The sequence below is a fragment of the Parus major genome, chromosome 1A (genome assembly GCF_001522545.3).
Source record: "Parus major isolate Abel chromosome 1A, Parus_major1.1, whole genome shotgun sequence".
NCBI lineage: Eukaryota > Metazoa > Chordata > Aves > Passeriformes > Paridae > Parus > Parus major.
The window spans coordinates 27,634,279-27,657,790 of NC_031773.1; the positions used below are offsets into that span (position 1 = coordinate 27,634,279).

General features: G+C 35.8%; 1 protein-coding gene across 7 annotated transcripts in view; it reads left to right on the forward strand.

Annotated features, from left to right (window-relative positions):
• Window positions 1-23,512, forward strand: part of PPHLN1 (periphilin 1) — a 69,767-nt gene that overhangs the window by 1,997 nt on the left and 44,258 nt on the right. For all 7 annotated transcript variants that reach the window (XR_004497641.1, XM_033514714.1, XM_015628129.3 and 4 more), the window contains exons 2-5: window positions 3,387-3,434; window positions 4,525-4,616; window positions 7,308-7,487; window positions 7,932-7,987. Coding sequence is in view for 6 of the 7 variants with exons in the window: in XM_033514714.1 (XP_033370605.1) it covers window position 3,434; window positions 4,525-4,616; window positions 7,308-7,487; window positions 7,932-7,987 (329 nt within the window). In the remaining variant the exon portion in view is untranslated. The remainder of the gene's footprint in view (window positions 1-3,386; window positions 3,435-4,524; window positions 4,617-7,307; window positions 7,488-7,931; window positions 7,988-23,512) is intronic.

Here is a 23,512-nt window from a genome sequence, read left to right on the forward strand (position 1 = left end):
AACAGTCTCTACTATTTATCAAAGTAACATTATAAAATCGGATATATCTCGGTGGCATGGGAGGTACTTCAGTTGCTTGTCTCTGCATTTGCAGCACAGCATTGTTTTTATGCTTTGTTCACATGTGGCAAGATCTAGCCATCCGGATTAGGAAGCTGCATGTGTTCAAAACAAAAGTATAGATTCTGCAGAAGGATAATAGCACATGCTATAAAATTACAAATCTTGGAGAAGTAGATACTTCTAGTCTTGATGAAAATTGATGTCGCAAGTAATTACTTGTGAACAGTCAAGAATTGTGTACAAAATGTTTCTAAGTACTGCAGTGCTTTCGCAAATGCATCTGGAATTTTTAACACATATTATTTATAAAGCAAAAAGAATAAAAACTTAACAATTGATTGTTAGATAAAGAAAGTCCAGTGGTGCAAAAAAATCTCAAGAGACTTGTGTAGTCTGCCTGATAAAAACCTATATTAGCATAGAGCACAACATAGTGGTAGTTGGAGTAAAGCCATTCTTGATGGCTGGCTACAATAGAGAAGCTTGTTTTGTGTTAATAGAATGATCTCTTCACTTACAGAATGTGTTTATTTGAGAGAAGACTTTGCTTTAGGTAAAATAGTCACCTCTGATGAAAAAATAAGATTTTTTAATATAGCAAGTCATTATATTTCATAATATTAAATATCAACTATTTTTGTTGTATGTGCTAATGTAAAACAGTTAATCAGGATGAGTTATAATCTCAGGTGTGAAGCAAAATCAGATTTTTCTCATTCTTTTTTTTACAATAACTTTGTACCTACTGAGAGAACAGATGAATCTCAATACAGCATAATAAACTTGAGATTTGAGCTCTTGAGTCTTTGTTACTATAATCTTCTGATACTGATCCTAGGAGCTTAGACTGTCCATGGTTGTTATTAAAGCTGAGTTTGATCACATCAGTTAAGAAATTGATTGTTTCCTTTTCTATAGAAACAGATAAAAGGTGCTCAGGATGCTGGGAATTGCATTTTCTTCCCTTCAAACATTTCTTTCTTTTGGTATTTTCAAATACATCCTTATTTTATCTCATTGGTCACAGCTAAAATTTGTCTCTTTTGTCTTCTGTACAAAATTTGTCTGCTACTTGTTTACCTTACGGTCATTTTAACCAATGTTCTTGATGGTTGATTCTGCCTGATTAACTTTCTTCATTTCACTCCTCTAAATGCAGATGAGATTTTTCTTCCACCTGCATAGTTGCTTGCTGTCTAGTGTATATATTTTTTGTCAGTCTGTTGGCTTTTGTGGTAGTGCATCTCTACCTTTTTTCAGTCAAAATACTGGTCTTAATTCTTGCTCATTTCAGTGATGTCCAATAGTGATAAGAAAAGGGACTGTTTTTATCAGCCTAGCTACCTGATAATATAATGGGGTGTGAATATCAGTGTTGGCTCCTACTGCCAGTGAAATGTGTTGGGATGTTGGAGGTGGTTTGACTGATAAAGCAGAATGAGGTGTAAGTTTGTCCTCAGCTTCAGTAGCACTTATCTGAGATGGGTTGTTTTTTGAACATTGTGTTAACAGTTTCAATAACTTCTGCAGGCAAAAGGACAGGATCACTACTGTATTTGTCAAAACAGAAAAAAAAGCAGCCCCCTTGAAAACCTTATCTGAATACAGCTTCTGGTATTTTGCTATTTGTCTAAAAAACTGAGGGTTGCCATCAAGTATCTAAATCTCTGTGTGAGAGGTGGGTGGGCTGTGGATGAGCAGGGGAGGGAGTGCGGGCTGTGGCAGTTCACGGGTGCTTCCCAGCTGTGGGCAAGTATGGACAGAAGGAATGGTCCACCTTGGGGCAAGGGCTGGCCATGAGGGACCAGCATTGAAGTGTTTCAAAGCAGAGCACGTGATGCCTTTTCAGCACAATGATTTCGTCTTGCCTAGCTAATTCTGTCCCTCCCGGTACATAAAAACACAGATCTTCAAGTACTGTTCTGGGCACAAAGAAAAGAGAATGAGGAGGACAGTGTGAGAGCCGATAGAGCATCCTCCTGGTAAGGTGGGAAGGAGGGCTTGGCCTGAGAGCTGTTGTCCTGGTTTAGGGCAAATTTGGGAGAAAACCTCCAAATGGGTCCCTCCAGAAGGCACATTCAAGCTGCCTCTACCCCAGCTCATTCGGCAAAGATTTCCTTGGAGAAAAGTGGAAAAAACTGTTTATTTAACAGAAATTGAATAATATTAAACAATAAAATTTTTTGCCTTTGGAAAAGATGGCAAATCCAGTAAAATCCTTTTGGTGGGGTGTAGCTTGGCTCTCTTGGTCTCTTCCCAGTCCCTCCGGCGCTGGAAAGTGCCCAGGCCCAGGCCCTGGTGGGCCACAGGCGTGGACTCCTTGGGTTTTTCTGGGTTTTCAGTCCAGAGCAGGTCTGAACAGATCCAAGAAAAAAGGAAAAAAAAAAACCAGTCTGGGGAACTTCTCTGCCTCAGCTAGAGGTAGATATAATAAATAACTAAAAGGAGAGCTCTGTCTTGCTGTCTGTGCTGCAGACAGCACAGTCCAGAGTAGCCCGCAGGGGAGTGAGTGCTGTTTCTGAACACAAACTGTGGCTTCTTCTTTTCCCCCCTTCCCTCTTGGAACCAGTCCTGAAGGTGCAGAAATTAATATGTAACATAAATAGAACAGGTGATTTGGGATACAGTCACCATAAAGTGACCCCAGGACAGCTGTTCATGCACATATAGCAGCCCTGGTGTGCATTTTTAAGGCTCTAGAAAAAGTCAGTGAAGTATAGAATAAAGAGAAGTTGAGGCAGTTACTGTGAAAGTGCCAGGAATGTGCTTCTGATGATGCACCTGACCATGCAATGCAGCAATATGAGCGGTGGTTTCAGAAATAATAACTCTTACATGGAGCTAACTGGAGATGGCAGGGGTAGTGGACCCTCACTTTTGTCCTTACCAAAACTAGGATCAGCTGGTTGGTTTAGTCAGCTTTTGATTTATAATGTGTAGCTACATCAGACTAGTTCTGTGTCTTGGTTGTAGAACAAACTTAAAGTCAAGTCTGTTATAAAATGGGACTATATTTTAAGAAGATAATGTGGTTCATTTGAAGTCAAAGTCTCTGAACATAGATGTATCCTATAGTGGATGGACAAAAGAGCTTCTTTATCAGGATTCACTCTATTTCCAAAATACAAGCCTTTGTTAAATTAAGCTTTTCATTAACCTTTTATCAAGTGCAACCGAGTCTTACTTTCTTTACAGAGACAGATCATAGGGTACAGGCAGTTAAAACATGTAGATTTTACTTGTCTGGTTTACTTAACAGAAAAAAAATGTACTGATGATAAATATATTTGTATTTTTTAATAACCTCAGGGTTTTTTTTGTAGATAAGTGAATGGAACTTCAGAAGGAGAGTTGCTAAAAGTGACAGAAAAGTAAGTGAGTGTTTGTTATGTTTTGCAAAAGTGTATCAGAATTAGTTCTACCTCTGTTTACAATTAGTAAGCCCTTTCATTATGTTGATTCTTAACATCTGTATTAATAAATAATTTTATATAGCTTCATAAGTCTATATCCAGTAAGGTGTTTTTCCTTTGTGCAAGTAGGTAACATTACATCTTTCTCCTTCTGTATATGGCCTGCTGTTACTTTTCCATATTGACTGTCTTTAACAGATAGAGTTACTATTTGAGGGGAAGGTTTGAAAAACAATTCTGGCAGTTGCATACCTATTTTCAGTGTTGTATAGTAGATGATTTGTCACCTTTATAATCAACAGAAAGGTTTGAACTCCTCAAGTCTGTATTGTCTAGCACAGCATGACTAGAATCTCTTAGGGTGATGGTTTTTTCCACCTGTCTTTAATGACTAACTCAGCTTTGAAAGTCACTTTCCTCTGGAAAGAGGTATTCTTTGTGCTGGCTCCCAATTTAAAACAGGAAGTATCTGCATGTGAAGAATGTATTGTATCCATATAATCAAAATGTGGGGCTTTGTACTAAGAAATGATGGGCTTCATTTAGATCTCTTTCTAGATGGTTGAATTGATGAAATAATTTGAAGTTATTATTTGTTATTAAAAAGTAGAAATTATTTAATCTAATAAATAGACATTGAATTACTTCTTCTAAAGTTCCAGTATTTTTAGCGTAACAGTATTAAAATTGCTGTAAGGCATGTGTGTGTGCACTTGTATGTACATCAAGTATTTGCAATATGCATATATTTCAATAGAGCTGTTTATAATATCTCTAAGTCCTGTAATTTTACTGATCACACTGAACTAATTTCCAGTTCCATGTTCTTGCCCATGCTGTGAGTGATTTTTGCTCCAGGTACATTACATACTTTCCATAACTAGAAAGACTTATTTTAAAGGGCTAATAATAAAAAATGTATGTACAGGGCTTGTGCATAATACATTATATTGGGAGAAATCCTGGAACCTTTATTTTTCTGCACACTGTCCTTTTGTCCATTCATAATGAGTCTGGTTTTCACTAATGGTGTTTTTGTTGTCTTTAGTGGCATATCGAAGAGATGAAATGTGGTCTGAAGGGCGATATGACTATGAAAGAGTTCCAAGAGAACGTCTCCCTCCGAGGATTCATGGTGATGTAAGTGTGTAGTAAGCCTTGTATCTGTAACATTATAACATTATACCTTTATACAATAACCTGTGCCCTAGGGGCTGGATTTGTGTACCTGAGCAAGTTCCTAGTATACCCCAAGTTCCTTTTTTCTCCCCATTCTTTCAAGTCAGCAATCTAGCATATGCATCGACACAGATATAATAGGCTGCCTAGAGAATTAAGTCTTGGTTTCTTTTTCTTTAATTTTCAAATCTTTTGGAACTGTTTTAGAATATTTTTATTTCGGTAAACTGATTTTTTAGTGTAATTAAACACAGGAATTTTAATGACTTCTGGGGAACAAAAGGCCATACTATGTTATATTTTTCCATAGTTTTATGTTAATATTTCTTTTAAGTAACTTGAGGTGGTAAAGGAACTTCTTTCATGATTGTTCTTGTCACCAACACAATTTTTTTATGAAGGTTAAAGTATAGGAGAAGATGTTTTTAACAAGTGTTGAAAATACATCTTGGCTAAAGTTGTGCTTTTGAGTCCTGTAAGGGAAACATTTTACAAGAAGAGTGTCAACAGAAATCTATTTTGTAGGTACAGAGTCTTCTGTGGTGTGTCATGTATGTATGTTATGCTTGTAAAAGCAAATGCAGAAGCTCTGCTTGCTGTGCTATAGAGTAACTTCAGACTGTTTTTAGGAATTCTCCTTTCCACAGAGTTGGGTAATTTTTTTTCCTCCCTTGTCTGAAGTCTCTAACAAAGAAATAAAACAGGTTGTAGCTTTGTCTTTGGAGGTATTACACCGTAAATAGAATTTTAAGAATATATTTTGATATTTCTATTTACATCCTGTGTAATGTGATTTTGGCAAAATGAAATTTCACGTACCAGAGCCTCTTATCTGACTTCTCTTTTACTTACAGTAAATGTTGAAATAATAGTGTGTCTGATTTAGTGTATCTTCTGGATTCCCTCAGTTACGTTTTGATCTTGTCTCTTTGGAAGCTTACCAATGGTAGTAACTTGGTAACTAGTTACATAGGCTTCTCTATTGAGTAGTTTATTACTGTTTGGTTGCTCTGTGGCATTTTTAACTCTCTTTAAAGGCACCGGCAACATTTCTGCATTTTCAGCAAGCTGGAAATCAGATTGATTTTTCACAGGGTGTTTGGCTACCTCCTTCTCCAAAATATTTATCAAGATAGGACAAGAGGAAAGCCAGAATGTATTTTCACAGATTTTTTTTAAGTTGTTTGACTAACATGTTGCCAATTTAATTTAACCATTGTGTCATTGACATTCTAAATTCCTGTAGTCTTTCAGGCTGTCCAGGGAACAGCGTGTGATTAGGCATTATGAAAGTTTACAGTCTAAATGATGTATGCACTCATTTTGATGCAAGAGTTAACTAGATGGTTCAATGCTAGCTTTATATTACGTGTGTTTGGAACTGGGATTGAAGGGAGTAGCAGAGTACTCTCATCACAATTAGTATTATCCATCTGTACCAAAACAACACCCCCAATAGCTGGGCAAACCAAGATACAGTGTCTCTCTGCTGTCCTGAAAGATGGATATGGAGTTCCTTCTCATACAACTCCGCAGAGTCAAGATAATTGGAAGGTACTTTCTGTCCTTGTGAGCCTGTGCCATTGTATTTGTGTCCACATGTAGAAGGCTGACTTAATTTTGATTAGATAAGTGAAATGGAATTAGTTTGTTCAATCTGTTAATATGTTTAGTGTTTGCTGATAGGTTAGTATGTTGGAAATGGGATGTGCCAATGATACAGAATTAAGTATTTTTTTAATACAGCAAAAGATATGTCCTCATCTAAGCTGGGTCCTAATTGTATATCAAGTATAGATTGTAGTAGAAACCAAGATACTGGTAAAGAACATAAAATTGCAAGCACTTGACACAATTATGCAAGTAGGATACCTGTCAAGCTTTCATGCAACTGTTCTTCTGTGTGTCTGTATAGTTATGTGGTGGGGATTTCTGGGTGAGGTTAAAGCATGGAGCAGTTTTACTGAAACTGCACAACACATCTTTGTATGACACCAAACTAAAAAAAAAAAAAAAAAAATAATAATTACATGTGGAGGATGCTCAATGAGGTAAAAGTAGATCAAGCAGTGTGACTGTGTATGTAGTCTCCACATTGCACCAGTCTGGCTGTAGTCTGGCTTTGGATTGCCCTCCAATGTGTTTGTTGGGTGGTTTCTGAAATCAGAACTAACAGGTTTTTTTGCATGACAATATTTAGCAGTTTGTGAATGCAGTGTATTTTTCTGCAGAAAGTAGTGCATTAGATCATGAGTTCTTACTGTTAAAAACATAGCTTGAGTGTTTTTCCCCTCCCCACCCTGCCAAACTGCACATACTCTTGCCAGTCTGCATTTGTAGCTTTTAAGGCCTATTAAAAATGTTTTCCTAAAGGAAGATATAAAATACAAAATCTTGCATTCCTATTTTCATTTGCTTTTTATTTACAGTTGACTTATATAAAGCTTAGTTCTAGTAAAACTGAATTTGTATCTTTTGCAGCTGTGCAATTTGTACTTAATAAACAAAGAATTTCTTTAGTTGACAAATGGTGTATGACATGTTATTTGAAGGAAATAAATTAATTTTGTGTTCTAGCAAAAAGCTGTTGTTTATTCATTACAGATTTTCAGCTGTTAAAAGCAATGTGATTTTGTTTGTTTTGTGGTTTAGGGTGATTACCATAGAATAGTAAACATTGTGCCCAAGAAACCACCACTGCTTGAGAGACCTGGGGACGGGAATTACAGTCGCTATGACGATTACGGTCACGCCGAGTACAGAGACTATGAGGAGGGTCGTAGTTTTTCCCATGCCCGAAGAAGCGGCCCTCCACACCGAGGTGTACGTAAGGTGATTATTCTCACATGTTTATGATGTTTATTTTCCCATTAAGGCTTGTATGCTAGGTAATTAAAATACTGGAAAGGTCATTATTGTTGCCGCCTGCAACCCAGCTGTTTAGAATTCTGTAATTTCAAGGTGTTGATGGTAATTTGTATTTTGAAGAGGAAATTCTTTAAGTCAGAGTACATATATCTACTTTAGAAACTTCTGTATTTTTTTTGTTTTGCATGGCATTGCAAAGTTGCTCTCTTTAATACTTACAGAGGAAGAAAATAAAAAGTAAAGGGATACAGGGAATAAATTGAGAAGATACTTGCTGTGGGGGTTAATATTTTTTTAGCTCATTAAATGCTTTGGTGCAGTAATTAAATACGATTTGGTGACTAACTGTACTTGACATCTGACACTGAGATACATGTCATGCAGTCGTTTTGCATGTATGTTTTGCAGGATGAATCAGGATACAGATGGGCAAGGGATGATCATCCTACAAGACCTGAATACAGGTATTTTTTGATTCTAGTAGTGCCATGCATAAGCTGTGAATATTTAGAGCATTTTACTTGGTCATCAAAACAACTTGTAGAGCAGACCAGTGAAATAACAGGGAGAAGCCATCTATTAAATAAATTACAAGAGTGGAAAAATAGGTCTTAGTTGTATTGAAAGAGAAATAAAACAAATTATATGACATGAAAGTCTCTATTTTAGTATTTGTTTAGTAAGGAGGCATAATGCTAACATCTTTAGGATGGTAATCTGCAAGTGTAAGTAATTTAATGCATTAGTCACACTAATGATCAGTCACTCTTCTTACATGATTTAAGAGAATTCTTTGGTGTATTATCTGATTCTGTGGCTGCAGTACATTGGGGCTACACTATAATGATGCCTGTGCCATTTTAAAGGTTGGTGGATTAGATAATGGGATTAAGAAGTTCACCACAGACTTCTGAGCTCCCTGTTTTCTCAGATGAACTGATTAATATATATTTCCATCATATGTTACATTAATTTCTATGAATCCTTTTTGGTCTGTACTTCTGGTTCCCATTTATGAAATTAATGACTAGTAGTAAATCATAGGGCTGTAATATACATATGCCTGCAATGATGTTTGATATGGATTGTTTGAGTTAGCAAATAAAGTGCACAGGATAGCGTTACACACAAAAATTTATGGACAAGAATGGAAGTCACCATAAATATTTAGACAAGAATTGATTGTTACTATAGGTGCGGTATTAGCAGTCTGATCTAAGAATGTCATTTGGTGGTTGTGCTTTTATATGTCACATCCTGCATTTCCACTTCTCAAAATGTCTATTATACCAGGCCTGTATCTGTAGATACTGCATTGTGGTGTTAGTCATAGTATCATAGAATAACTTCTTGTTACCGCTATGCATTTAAAACTGTGGTAGTACCATACAAAGATCAACAGAAATAAACCAAATTAGCTATAGATGCCTGGCCAGTTGGAAAAATTGCTGTTAAATTAGCAGCAAGTTAAAAAAAAATAAAATTGTAAGCAGCTCAGAAAAAGCTCAGACAGGGCAAACCTGACAGTCTTACGGTGGTGCAAACTCAATATGAAGCTGTTAGTAGTAATATCCATATAGGGTCACACAGTTGCAGCAGATACCTATTCCATTGAATGGGATGATTTAGACATAACATGGATGGCTTATTCTATAACCTCACCATAAAGGAAGTTCTTCATATATCATAAGGTCTGTGTGCAATAGACTTCTTTCAGAATTGCCTTGGGGCTAGAAGCAGTAATAAAGGATTTTGAAAAGGAGTGCTTAATAAAAGCTTGTGTAAAAGCTTTTCCATCTTTTCCTCTCAATTTAGAAGAATCAGAGCTGTTTAATGCTGAGGAAAAAACTAAAAAGGCTGAGAAGACTAAGTTAGTGTCAGGCAGCTTATTGTACGCAGAACAAGAGTGGCACCCAGTGGTCAAAAAGATTGTCTTAAATGCATCCTGATTTCTTTCTTTCAAAATGTAGGGTTAAAATGTCAGCTCGTTCTGTTGAAAGCTTTATAAGAGTGTTGTGTGGTATATGATAGTCTCATCTGAGTATTTATTATATACTTCAAAATATATTACTGTTACACAACTACAATAATGCTATGGAAGAACTTCATAAAGATCTGTGGTTCAAATATATTTACATCATATATTTATATGAATGTAATCCTACTGATTCATTATATAAATATAGTAAATAATCTTGAAATTAAAGTCTTGTCATCAGACTGCTAAACATTTGTAGTGTTGCATTTTTGTAATAAGCTTAATTACGATCTTTTGCATATTGCTCACTGTCAAGCAATGTAGTAGATCTCAAGGAGGAAATCAAGGTGTATTTCATGGTATAAGTTGTCTCCTGTGGTGAAAATGCTAATTACTTTCTATTTCAAAGTGATTTGCTCCACAAAACATGGTATTAAGAAGTTATTTTATGCAAAATGCCTTCTCTTTGGATATACTTAGAGTTGTTTTAGGTAAGTTCTTTGGAGTACATACAGCTTTTTTTCTTTGAGGAAGTAGGAGGGGGTTTAAGATTATTTTAACCAAAAGGATTTTTAAAAAAAATTTCATGGAACATTGCTAAAGCATAGTTAGAAGGTAGACAATCAGGAGACTTGTATGGTTGATGGGTTTTCATAGTTAGTACAGTGACTATAAATTCTTAAAAATAATAACTCATTTATTGACAGAAATAATGGCTTTCTTGACTTTTTTTAAAAATCATAATCAGCAGCTAAAAATGTGCTGTAAGAAATTGTCAATATGATGTCAGCATTTCCTTTTGGATATTCATTCCTTTGGGTATTCATCATTTGCATTTTCCAGTTTTGGTTTTCAAAAACTTACCTGTCAGAAAGTACTTTCTGATCTCTTACTCTCTGCATTTTTCTTCCCGCTATTTGGATTTAAAGTGCTGAAAAACATTAGTTGAGATTGTCCTGAAGTAAAATGCTGCTTATCTGCAGTATCAAATGTCCTTAAGTGAGTCCTGTGTGCAGATTTGGGCACCACAATATGAGAAAAATATTAATCTATTATGAAGTGCCCAAAAGAGGGCCACAAAGATGGTGAAGGGCCTTGAGAAGAAGCAATATGTGGAGCAGCTGAGGTCACTTGGTCTGTTCAGCCTGAATGCAGGGAGACCCCATTGTAGTCTGCAACTTCCTTGTGAGAGGAAGAGGAGGGGCAGGCACAGATCTCTGCTCAGTGGTTACCAGTGGCAGGACCCAAGGGAATGGCCTGAAGCTGAGTCAGGGTAGGTTTAGGTTGGATATCAGGAAAAGGTTTCTCACCCAGAGGATGGCTGGACACTGAACAGGCTCCCTGGGGAAGTGGTCACAGCACCAGCCTGACGGAGTTCAAGAAGCATTTGGACAGTGCTCTCAGGCACTGTGGTGTGACTTGGGGATGTCCTGTGCAGGGCCAGGAGCTGGACTTCAGTGATCCTTGTGAGTCCCTTCCAGCTCCTTGTTCTGCCATTCTGTAATTGTCTTAAACTTTGCTGTTGAAGAAACCAGCAGTTACGGATATTTTGTAATTTTTTTCCTATTGTTTCTTTGGTGGTATTTTGTTGGGTTTTTTTTAAGCTTCTTGCCTTTTTCTTAAAAATAGGACATGCTTGCGTAGCATTTGTAGAGCTGTGGCTTCAGCTGTGATGTGTCTGATGACCAGCAGCAGTTCTCCATGAGTTACAAGAGGATTGCTTATGTTCTAGCACTTGGATTACTGTCTTTTTGGGTGTTGGTTTTTTGGGTTTTTTTTGCCTTCCTCCATATTAGGGTTATGCTCCAGTTTCCAAGCAGCTGTCGTTTACATGGTACACATTATCATGTCTAGTGCTGAGTGGAGCATTACTATTCCTTCTGCTATTTTCTGGACCACATGGTTTTTGAGAGTTGTTAGCCCTGTTTTATATTATGCTTAGTGAACAGCTGGCATCCTGACCATGACTTTTTTATGGCAAAGATATCAGAGGATGTGCAGGGCATAGATTTCAAAACTAATTCTTTCTCTCCTGTTGTCACCTAAGTAATTCTGAACTCTAGAAACCAATGTGATTTTTGTTTTAACTTGATTTGAGGTGCCTTTTGGTTCATGTGTAGTTGGCAGATGTGAAGAATTGTACATCATAGTTTGGAGAAAATTTTCTGAAAATTAAGGCAGTTTAAATGTCTTAAAATGGTTGCTGATGCTATGAGAATTGTGAGACTTAGCAATTGAAAGGAGTAGAGATCAATTAAGGTGTGACTTCTTTGTACATTTATCTTGTACTGATGTTGATCGTTTCTGGAGCTGTGTTACTACTTGTCTTCAGCAATATATTATTATATTATTAATATATTATTATTTATGCAAAGGATTCATGCATGGCAGATTTTTAAAAAAAAATTCAGGGAACTATGCTATTATATGTTGAAGGATTCTTCTAGTTTTGCAGTCCTTCCCTGTGGGCCTCATAGCAATGGATTTTGCATCCAAGTTCATTTTTATAAGGTCAGATGAACTTTCCAGTGTGAAATGCTTTAGAAGATTGTTAGCTGCTGTTCACTTTAGTCATGCCAAATTTTAATCCTTTTGAGTGCACAGAGCATTACTTCATTCCTTTTTTTTTACCAACCAAACTGAGTTCACAAGATGTGAAATATACGAAACTTGGCAACTTAAGATGGGTAAGACTCATCTTCAAAGAGAAATTACAAAATGACGCACTTGTAAATCCCAGCTACATATGCATTAAATTTGATCCTTAGAATTCTCTGAGGCCCAGATTTTTGTAAAACAAGGATTGCCATATTTGTAGAATTAGTAAAATGTAGACTCCTGAGAAGTGGCTTACATAAGACATTTTTAATATCTCTTCTTCAACTGTATATATGAATAATTTTTCCTTTGTTAATGAAGGAAATATGTTGCTACAATGTGTCTTGTTTTGTTTGTTGGTTGGGATTTTCTCCTATGATCTAAGTGAAATTAGGAAGTAGTCTTAGTAGTCCAGTCTTTAATACTAATGCATTTGTCCATAAAAAACAGATCTGCTTATTTCCTGGAGCACTTAGGAAATACTTGGTAATAAATGGAAATACTGAAGTAATTTTGGTGCTAGAAATTAAAGAAGACTGTCTGGCAAAATATAAAAACTTAATTGTAAACAATTGTGATCAGTGAACAACTGATATTCATCAGTCAGTTAGTTCTATGTTTTGTTCTGGAAGTATTTTAAATCAATGGGTTATTGTCTTTCGTCTGAAAAAATTATATGGATGTCTGAAGATTAAACTTGCAGTTACCACTTAAGTGTTGTAAAGCAAAATAGACCTTGATTTTTCTAGATGCATGCAGCTTCACAGTGAGACTGTATTTACATATTGAGTAAATTGTTTGCAAAGTGGGGGACAGAAATCCAACAATCCTGGCTTTTTGATTTCTGCTTGAATTAGCCTTCCATTTAGTGATTACCCCCTTGTAAGTGCACTTAGCCTTGTAAGTTGACAGGATGTTGTAGAGTTGTGGTCTGAAGATTGTACATTGAGAAGAACAGTCTTTGGTAAGAATAGTTATTTTAAATGAAAACCTTTGATGAGTGAATCTCCAGGTGGAAATAAGAGTCACTGACTCTTCTCTCAGTAAAGCCACATTTAATATTGAGAGTCCAGATGTGTCATAGGCCAAGGCAGTTACCTTTACATTGCCATCATGCAACCACCTTTGAATTACAGGGAGTAGGTTGTTTCTTGGGGTTTTTTTCCCTCTTCCCCATATGTATTCTTCAACTACTGAAACAGTGAACATGTTTAAATAGTATAATATTCCAAAGCAGTGTATTATATTGTAGGAGGCCATAAGGCTTTGGATTTAAACTTTCTTGTAATGTAAACTGATCTGTGTCTTCCTTATAGAAGATAAACTTAGCCAAAGGGATTTATGAGATGATGCTGTAAATGCACATAAGTCTGTTGTTTTGTTGCAATATTTGACAGCTCTTAAGGGACACCATACAAGAACCTCATTCTTTATTAAAAAAACATGTGTGGATGAAAATAAATATGGCAGTCACCCAAAGAAAATCGTCTTGATTTTGACAGAGATTGATAAGCAGAGTTGTAATCATACTCATTAACACATGCCTTTTTCTTTTAATAAATAAATAGAATCTCTGTCAGAACATTGAACCTCTCAGATATTCATATGGCTGAGTAGCTTGTTTATTCATATACAAAATTACAGTTTCCTTATAATAGATCATTGTGGTAGATTCGTTATACCTGACTACAACTCCAGGCAAGGACTTGTCTGGTGAAATCTTTTGCTCAGAAAACCCTTGTGTTAAGCTGCTAGCTAAATTAGTTTATCTTGGCTTGTGATATTTTGAATGGTGGAGGGGGAAAATTAGAACCTTTTGGAACAAGATAATAGGTAATACACAACTTAAAAGTTGATTCTGGTTTACACTAAATATTTAATGACTTCATATTCAGTTTCTGTTTTATGTAGCAGTCTTACTGATTCAGTAGTTGCTATGTTTTCTTTAAGAACTGTTTTCTGCTCTGCTGGCTGTAGCTCTTTTGTGCTTAGGACAACCAATTTGTTTGCAAACTGAGATTTATGTTCCATAATTTGACTGTCATTACTCAGTCAGAGTTAAATATGTCTGATTGTATGCTAGCACTTTGGGTTCTGTAGTTCTGTAATTTTTTTTTTTTTTAATGGATTTTAAGAATTCAAATTTTCTCATGCAGATACCATGCAGCATTTTAAAAATGCCCTGTACTGAAGACTGAGTGTAATCAAGAGCAGTTCAGAAATGTCCACTGCTACAGGTCAACTGAAAGTAAAAAAATTTCAATTTGGACAAGTCTGGTTTTATTGCTGTGATGAATCTTTCTTGTCTTTAACTTAAAACCAAGAGACTATGTGAACACTGCCTGTTTTCTTACTGAGAATTTTATGTCAAACGGAGTTTCTGCTGCACATGGGTCCTGTGTGCATATGTCTAGAATTATGCTGGAAACCTCATTCAAAGCAAGACTGCTGTCATTCCACTTTTGAAATGTTTGTCACTTGAGAAGGGGGAGTAAAGGAGGCCTTAGACAGGATTTCAACTGTACAATTTTTTTTCCCAATCCTATGATGCAAAAATATGGGGAGGACATAGAAATTCCTCTTATTTTTTCCTCTTATTTTTCCTCTTTTTTTTTTTTTTTTTTTTTAAAGCATGTTTTAGCTAGTTGTGTGGCTAAATTGGAAGGTCAATGTTGCTTTCACTGGCAGCTAGTTTTAGTTGCTGAGAGATGAATAAATTTAAATATTTTCTTTGCATAACAACTGACTGTGATGTTTATTGAAGGCTGTTTTATTTTCTTTGCAAAATTTATCCATCCAATGCTAAAAAAAAGTTTGCTTTCAGAAAATGCTTACTGATAGTTTTGTTCCTTTTAAAGGATATTGCAGAATTCTAATTGGTTATGTAGTTTCCATCTCAGGGTGAGAGAAAAGAGTTTAAACTATCAAATTAGCAGGATTTCCTAGTACCTGATTTTTTTTTTTATTTTTTCTTTTTTCTGCTGAGCTTGTAAATAAACAGCCTCATACAATAGAGCTGGCCTGTTATATGAAATGTGAAACAATTCTAAATCTCAGGTGTAACTTCTCTAAAAGCCCTGAGAGAAAATTGGGTGGGCTTGTTTTGGAAAGCATAATTACAGTACGTATCTCTGTTGGATTCTGTGTATATGGTATTTCTTATACTTTGGTCCTTTTAAGTGTATCAGTTACTCTGAGGCATTGGGAAAGGATAAAGACAGATATTTATAAACTTTGCAAAGAACATTTTTATATTCTTAAAAATTGTTGTTGAATAAAGAATGGCCAGGTAGTAAATTGACTTGTAAGTATTTATTTGACAAAATTGCAGCAAACGCACCAAATTTGTTTAAAAAAACAAACCTCAGAAGTTTTCATTATGGCAGTTCTCAACTGCTATCATGTTTAGTTGACTTGCTTTTGATCCAAAGCTGTGTTGTGTTTTAATGATTTGTGGCTTTTTGTGTTCCCACTGTGGTTTTTGTAAGGTTTTAAATTGTCATATAAAATTGATGTTATCATTATATTTTTTAATGGGGGCTATTGCATGAGAACTGTTTACTATAGGTGTTGTGATATATGTTATACATACCCATACACCTATAAGGAAAAATTCAGTAGTCTGTGCAAACTCAGTTAAATTTTGTAGTAACATTGATTCATTGTTTAAAACTAAGTCACATATTGGGAAAATGATGATTTCCTTCTAATAAATGTTGTTTACATAATGGTAATAAGGTGTAAAGAGCTCCTCTGTTTACAGTGTATGATAGGGTAATGTGCCTAAAGGTAAGATTATGCACCTTTAACACTGTAAGATCTTGGTTAACATATCTCTTAAAGGAAGTATTTGAAAAGTGAGCTCGCCTGGTCTAGCCCTATAGCTTGCATTATAGATGGTATCAAAACTAGCAGGTTAATGCTGGATTGGGAAATAATGAGACAAACTCCCATAGGTAGCACTTGATTATTCTGGAAAAGTTTCCTAACTACTTCATTGAAAAACACCTAGCTGCTGAGACAGTGGGGGAGGGAAAGAGGAGGGAGTGTCCCTTCGAGTCCAGACGTCTTCTGTTAAGATGGCATCTAATTAAATCATCTCAATGAAAGCCAATGAATTGGGCTGATGAATGTAGTCATGGCTTTCTCATGTTGAGGTGTATTGTCACAGAGGACTTCGACATAACTTCCCTTAGGAAGGTAAATTCTTTGTCATATGTTAGGTTCCAAGGACTTGTTTGTTGTATTTTGAATATACTAAACATTTTAGATTCAATTCCCTTTGGGAGAGTGCAGGAATATTAAGATACAGGAGAGGATAAGAAAAAAATGTAATGTTACTGATAGTTTAGGCATCCTTTTGTTAAGCATTTTGCTTTAAAGAGAAAATGTTTCGTGTGCTATTTCCACCTGCTCTTGGGTTTAGAGTGTTATGATCTACATCTGAGGAAAAGTTCATCAATAAAACAATTCCATGGTCTCATGCTATTGGTATTATTTTTAAAAGATAGTTCTATTTTTGCATGGTAGCAAATTATTCTCAGTGTTAGTCTTGACATTAGTTCATGATAAGTATTTGCATAACCTGAAAGGTTCTTTCCTTTGTAATTGAAGCTCTGTCGAACTTGTTTATGAGCTGATAGTAAATGCTTTTCTGTAAGTGAAACTGAATATTGGTGTCATTACACACAACAGGGTTGGGTCAGCCAGCTGTGGGAATGTCTTTCTCTTCTGAAGGCTGACTTTCAACAGTTGCATATATTAAATCATATCTAGCCTAGTATGCCTAATTATTTTTGAAAATGATGCTTGAGAGAGTGATTATGAATTTTGGAAGTAAAATGGAAAAAGTTTTAATGTGTTAACTTAAGGAATAATAGAATGATTTGAGTTGGAAGGTACCTTCAAAGGTCATGTGGCTAGCACCCTGCAGTTAGCAGGGACATCTTCAAGTAGATCAGGTAGCTCAGAGCCCCATCCAGCCTGACCCTGAATGTTTTTCCAGGGACAGGTTATTTACCACCTCTCTGGGCAACCTGTTTCAGCATACTCATCATAAATATTTTCTGGCAGAGCCTTTTCTTTTCTAGGCTGATTACCACTCTTGCAACCTTTCCTCATAGATGTGCTCCATCCCACTTGATAATTCTTGTTGCCCATGGTCCAGCTATCTATCCATGTCTTTCTGGGACTTCCTTCTTTCTGGGTGCAGCATACCAGGTGGGATCTCATCAGGGTAGAGTAGATGGGCAAACTAATTCAGGTTTGATAAGTTTCTAGACTCAGTATGTGTTCTACAATTTTTTTGTTGTTAGATGCAGTTTTTGAAGCATTTTGTCCAAGGATCTAAGTAAGGTGAAAAATTATGTTAACAGAGGAGACTGAAGTATAAAGCAATGAATTACTTTCTTTAAAACCTCTTTTCAGCTACTGCTAATTTATTAATACTTACTAAAACTTGTGTCTGGTAAGCAGTATTCTGTTTTAAAATTTATCTTTGACTTTACATTTATTACTCACAGCCAGTCAGTGTTTCTAAATATGTATGTCTGTTATTTTTAGGGGAAAAAAGGAGTATTACTTCCTTGAGGCTTACTGATTCTAACTTCAACTGCTCTAGAATTCTGTCAAGGAACCTGTTTTATTTATAGTAATTAATTAAAAGTCATGAATGAGGTAAAGAGACTGATGTTCCTACAGTAAGGGTGCATTTCCACAGCAGTTTTAACTATCTAAGCAGGTGCCATTGCAGTCCTTCCCCTCTCCCTGGTTCTGGTTCAGGTGTTTGTGTATTTCCTATAGGTTTAGTGTGCTAACCTGCCACAGTGAATTAAATATTTGTCTGCCAGTTTTGTTGACTGAGAGAAAAATATCCATACCAGCTTAGGCACAGAATGGAAATCTAGATCCAAGGAAGGTTTCAGAGTTCAGGATTGCAGCAGCACCAGTTTCAATCACTATGAGCTGTCATGGATCTCCAAAGTAAATCACTGAAATAACTGAAGGCATACAAGAGTTGCAAAATTATTTTTAATAAGGAATTTACCCAGGCAGCATAGCTGCTGTTAAATATGTTCAAACAAGTGATACTTATATAGGAAATCACCTGCAAAAAGAGGCAAGAGATATTAATGTTTATTATAGAAACGGTAAATTATAATGAAACCGAAGGGAAAAACCAAATTGGAAAATAAAGAAGATAAAGCTACATGGCTGAATAATTTTTAAGGGGAAATGTCTCTCTTCACGTTTTGATTTTGAACAAACTGTATACCTGACAGGAAGGATTGAGATCATATAAAGTAAAATCTGATTATGTGCAATGGATATTTTTCTTCATATATGTATAATGTCTTATATTGAGAAATCCAGAAGCAGAGGTAGTAGTGTGCTAACTTTACTGAAATTTGGTATGCAAAAGTCCATACCACTATTACAACACTTTAAGGGACATAAGCAAGTGAAACCTATTTGGTCTAATTGTTTCAAATCTCACTTTAATTTGAGAATAAAAACATAGAGATCTGTAATGCATTTTTCCCATATAGAGAAAAATTGAGTGTTTTTTGATTTATAGATCTCATTAAGGGATTTGGAAATAGGAAAAAAGTAAATATAGTAAGGGTATTGTCTGTCAGTAATACTGACATAAGGTATTACTGCTTACAAACCTGTTCCACAACTTGCTCTTTCATTTTGCAGTTTTTGGATAGTGTTAGAAAGTCAAACCCAAGAGCTGATCAAATCAGCATACCCTAGCACTACTTGTTGCATTCTTTTGTCAATGAACTAATTGCATTCTGCAGCACAAAGATGAAAAGATTTAAGTGCTCTTTCAGCAGCTATTTCATGGTTTCTGGGTTTTTCTATGGAAGGATTTTAAAGATAGCTTTTGGGGAAAGAAAAGGCTTGCTGAACATAAAAGTCTGAATTCCTAAAATACAGTGCAAAAATATTTCTTTCTGGGGCTTAACATGTGCTTGTCAACATTAAATTGTTAGACAATTAATTAATTAATGTAGACAAGTGCTTGTCTACATTAAATTGTTTGGCATGTACTAAGAGTGAAGTAAAAAGCAAAGTAAATTCAAAGCCCTCAAAGAGAAGACACTTTTGAAGGGTACCAATGTGATTTGATACCTCAGGGAAATGTTTTAAAAATGTTTTCTGTGTGCTGCTCTCTGTCTGAGGCAGGATGACGGTAAAAGTTCAAGCACCTACTTAGGAATCTCTGTCCATTAGAACTTTGTCTAGAAGCTAAAACATTGACCAGTTTCTCTGGTCTGTTAGGGCATTAAGGGAAAAAAGAAGTATGTAAAGTACTGTATTGTGCTTCCTGGCTTTTTTCCACTTTTTAAGCTTATATTGTGATAGAAGATTTCACTTGTTTCTATTTTGAATTAAGTCTGTTTAGGAATTTATTTAGTTGCTACTTGATTTAGTTGCATAGAGTCCTGAAATGGAAGAGGTTTATTCCCTGAGCTAGTTGTCTGAACTGCTTTACTCTTCTGGGGTGATAGGCAGCTCAAAGTGCAGATGTAAATGTTGTTGCTGTTCATAGAAATCATGATTTGGTCCATCACTTTAAGCAAGTACTCCCTCTGGATCTTAAGACCTGTGGTTTGTTTTCTATTTGGGAGAAACTGGAGGGTCTTACTAAGCCCTTGTTTTTAAAAAGAAGAAAAAACAAACTCACATGCATTTGAATGCAGTTACTTTGTCTAATTTGATCGTAATTTGTCTAACATATTTTGTCTTTATTATTCTGTAGAGTTGTCTAAAGCTGTTTGCTCTTAATTCTTTGGTACTTCAACCTGGGTTTTTCTGGACTCTTTGTTACTTTGTTCTCTGTCCTTATCTGTGATTGACCATAATTTCTCTGTGTCAGATAATAGAGAGTTTTAGTTTAAATATACTTTTATTATGTGGGCTTATCTTGCAGCAAATCTAATAGTGTGTTACCAATGACAGTAAGAAGGAGGAGGGTACTAATGAGAAAGCAATGTAGTGGGATTTCCAATGCCATTGAAGTGCATGGCTTTACTATTCAATTAAAGGACATAGCATTTCTCTCTAATATTGCTATAATATTCGTATTGTCTTATTTGTTATTCTCTGACCTGTCATGACATCCCAAGGTAGTGGCAGGGAAAGAGGAGTTGAGTAGCTCTCATACTGAGTGAGGTGGACAAATGGCATCAGTGTGGAGACTTGGTGTTTGCTTATGATAACTTCAGAAGTACTGCATGCAGATAAAGATGATGAAACATTTATATATTTTCAAATTTTTTTGTACATTTGGTATTTCTGGATATCCTTTTCTGCTTGAAACAGTGTTTCACAATGTCTGTTTCCTTTTGCCTTCATGCAGAAAGCTGTTAATAAGATTATGCTGGCTGGTCCTAATTATGTTAATTCATTTAGAGCAAAATGCAGATATCGCAAGTGCTCCAGTTACTTGCTTAGTCATAAAATGTTGAAAACCAGTTGTCAATAAGAAATCTTGTCATCATTTCAAATATTCAGATGAAAGCCATTGGAACCAGGTGCAATGTCTTCTGTCTATGATGGTGTAATTCACTGTATTACTTGAATTTAGGATAAATTTGCATAAGGACCTTTGGACAATAATAGGAGATTATAGCAAATCTCCAGAGCAGAAGAATAAGTTGTTGATTTGTTGCACAAATCAACTGTACTGTGTACTTTGGAAAGAAATTGAATGAGTTCTGGGAGAGGGGTGGCTGGAATCTTGCACCACCTACATTTACTTTGAAGATGTTAAAATTGGAGGTGTTCCTGCCTATTCTAGAGGCTGGGGGCGTTGTATATTTTATTAAATATTTTCTACATCGTGTGATTCATATTGTTAGCTCTTGCAATGTCCTGAAAAGGCAGGCAAAAAGGAATTTTAGTTTAACTTTTCCTCCCCCTCCCTCTTGCATCTGCATTATGAGACAGAAAAAGTATATTCAGTTAAGGATTCAGTTCAGATCTTGACTGTTTCATCTCTTAGCACTGAAGTCTGCTGTTGCAAAAGCTATTTATAGCTTCTTCTTCAATTTATTTATAAAAGTGTGAGAGTTATTTCTAGGCAAGGTTAGTAATTAAGCACAAGGCTGTAAATGGAGTGTTTAATCCCTTTGGCAATAGCAGTAATCTTTCTCGGGTGGAAGGGATCATGGAAACATCTCTGTTGACTTTTTTATCTAGGTTATACACAGCACTCACCTGTGAATTCCTGGAAGACCCTCCTGTTTCTGTTCCACAATAATACGCTGTTTTGTTGCCAGTCTTCAGCTCAGTGTCAAAAGTGAGAGTTATGTTCACTATGGCTGGACCATAATGTAGATTAATGTTCTAGTTGAAAAGTTGAATGTAATGGTATATAGAAGTCTCGGAGAACATTGAGCACAAAGTATTGTTGGCTTTTGCCCAGTAGCACAAATTCAATGAGAGTGATTTAAAAGTCCTCTTTCAGTAAAGCCTTTTCCTTTATTGCATGTGATGTGCTTCATATACCCGAGTACCTCTCTATTCCAGGGCATTTCACATCCAGGAAGTGATTTAATTTTACCTCTGAGTACTCTGAAGAGATAAATCTGACACATTGGTTTGTGTTCATCTTTGTTTCACAGAGCTTAAGCTATACCGCTGTGTTGTTTCTGTTCTGTAGGCAGCTGAAAATCTCCCCAGTGTTGTATTCCCTTGGTTTTCTGCTGTGCAGAAAGTCATACCTTCAACTGTTGTGTAGTTGTGTTTTACCCTTGAGGAAACCAGTACTTATGGTGAACTGAAATAATTGTCAGGGTGGAGCTCTTCCCCAGCTGCCCTTGGTGAATGGTATATCACAGTGTGGCTGTTTTTGTAACAGTTCAGAAGCTCCTCCAAGACTGTTAGCTTTAGTGAGAATTTAATGGTCAAGTTTCATCAAGGTTAACACTGATACTGATTCCTGTTGCGACACTGCTGAGAGAACAAAATTGTGCTTTCAGAATTAAGTATGAATTATGAACTCAAAATACAAATATTTAAGGGATGCTATTTAAAAGAGATTAATTCTGTATTTGTTGTTAAGGGCAGTAGCTCTATTTTTAAGTCTATTTTGCATCTCTACTAAATATTGTCCCTGCTCAGTAAACCTTTTGAGTATGTGTCAGAATCTGAAGCATGTGCTTAACTACTTCGCTGAATCGGGGCCTTCATTACCAAATTGCAGGTGTATGTTAGCTTAAGTGTTTAAGGAAAAAATAACTGCAAAACAATACTATCTTTGTTCTGTTCAGTGCATTACATTAATGGAAAACATCAGAAGTGCTGTGCTGTTGCTCTGCTCTCCCAAACAGATTTAATATTGTTAATGGCTTGAATGTTCTGTATGAGATATGGTTCAATTAAGAATTAACACAGTGATGAAATAAAAATTCAAAAATTGAAAGTGAGATTCTATTTTAGGGTGCATAATATTATTGCAGAATGTGGCTTTCAAATGTGTTGAAAGTGCATTTCAATTATTTTTTTTTAAAATTCTTACATGGATATTAGAGCATTTATTATACATGTGCAATAGCTGGGGCTCTGTAAACACTACCATAATAAACTGCTCTGTATATGAGGGTTTAATAACATGGTCATAAAAGTGTATTTTACACATAAAGGTGGTTTACTAGTCTGCCACAAAGCTTCTGCTTTAAAAATAAATAACATTTAAAGAGAGAGATTAAGAAGGAAATGGAAGAAAAAGTGGGCTGTGCCTAAGTAATTTCTGATAAATATTTAATCAATATGTTCTTTAATAAATAACCCTGCACTTAGCTAGAAAAATAGTTCAGTGCTGAGTTAATCTAGTATTCTTCAAGCCTGAATTTACACTTCATATCTGTAGCTACATAAAATGTTCATACATATAATGGAGATGTGCTTTCCATGCAACAAGTAAACCTGCTCTGTGTAAAAACATGCCAGTGTCACAGGGTTTTTGTTTTGTGGTGCTACCTGTGAAGCTTCCATCGCCCAAGACGCCTTTGGCACACGGAAATCCTTTCTTATCAGTCACAAATATGGGCCTGTGCCATGCTCTAGGAGCTGTACATCTTCTTCTCCACCAACATAAAACTAGCTATAGCTACATTGTGCTAAATGTGACCACCAGATTTTTGTGAGATATTCCCCTATTTAAAATACTGGACTCTGATGAGAAATAGGAGAGAATATACATTCTGATTTACTAGAAATGCTGTGAAATCTTGGAGATTTCTATGGAGAAGCTGAGAAATACTTCCTATTCTTACCAATGCATCTTCTGACCAAGGCAAAAGTGACATGTCTAGATTCAGTTGCTTTGTATATCTTTTAGCTCTGAGTTAGGACAAGTTTGAAATTATACTAAGAGGTTTTTTTTTCACCTTTGCAC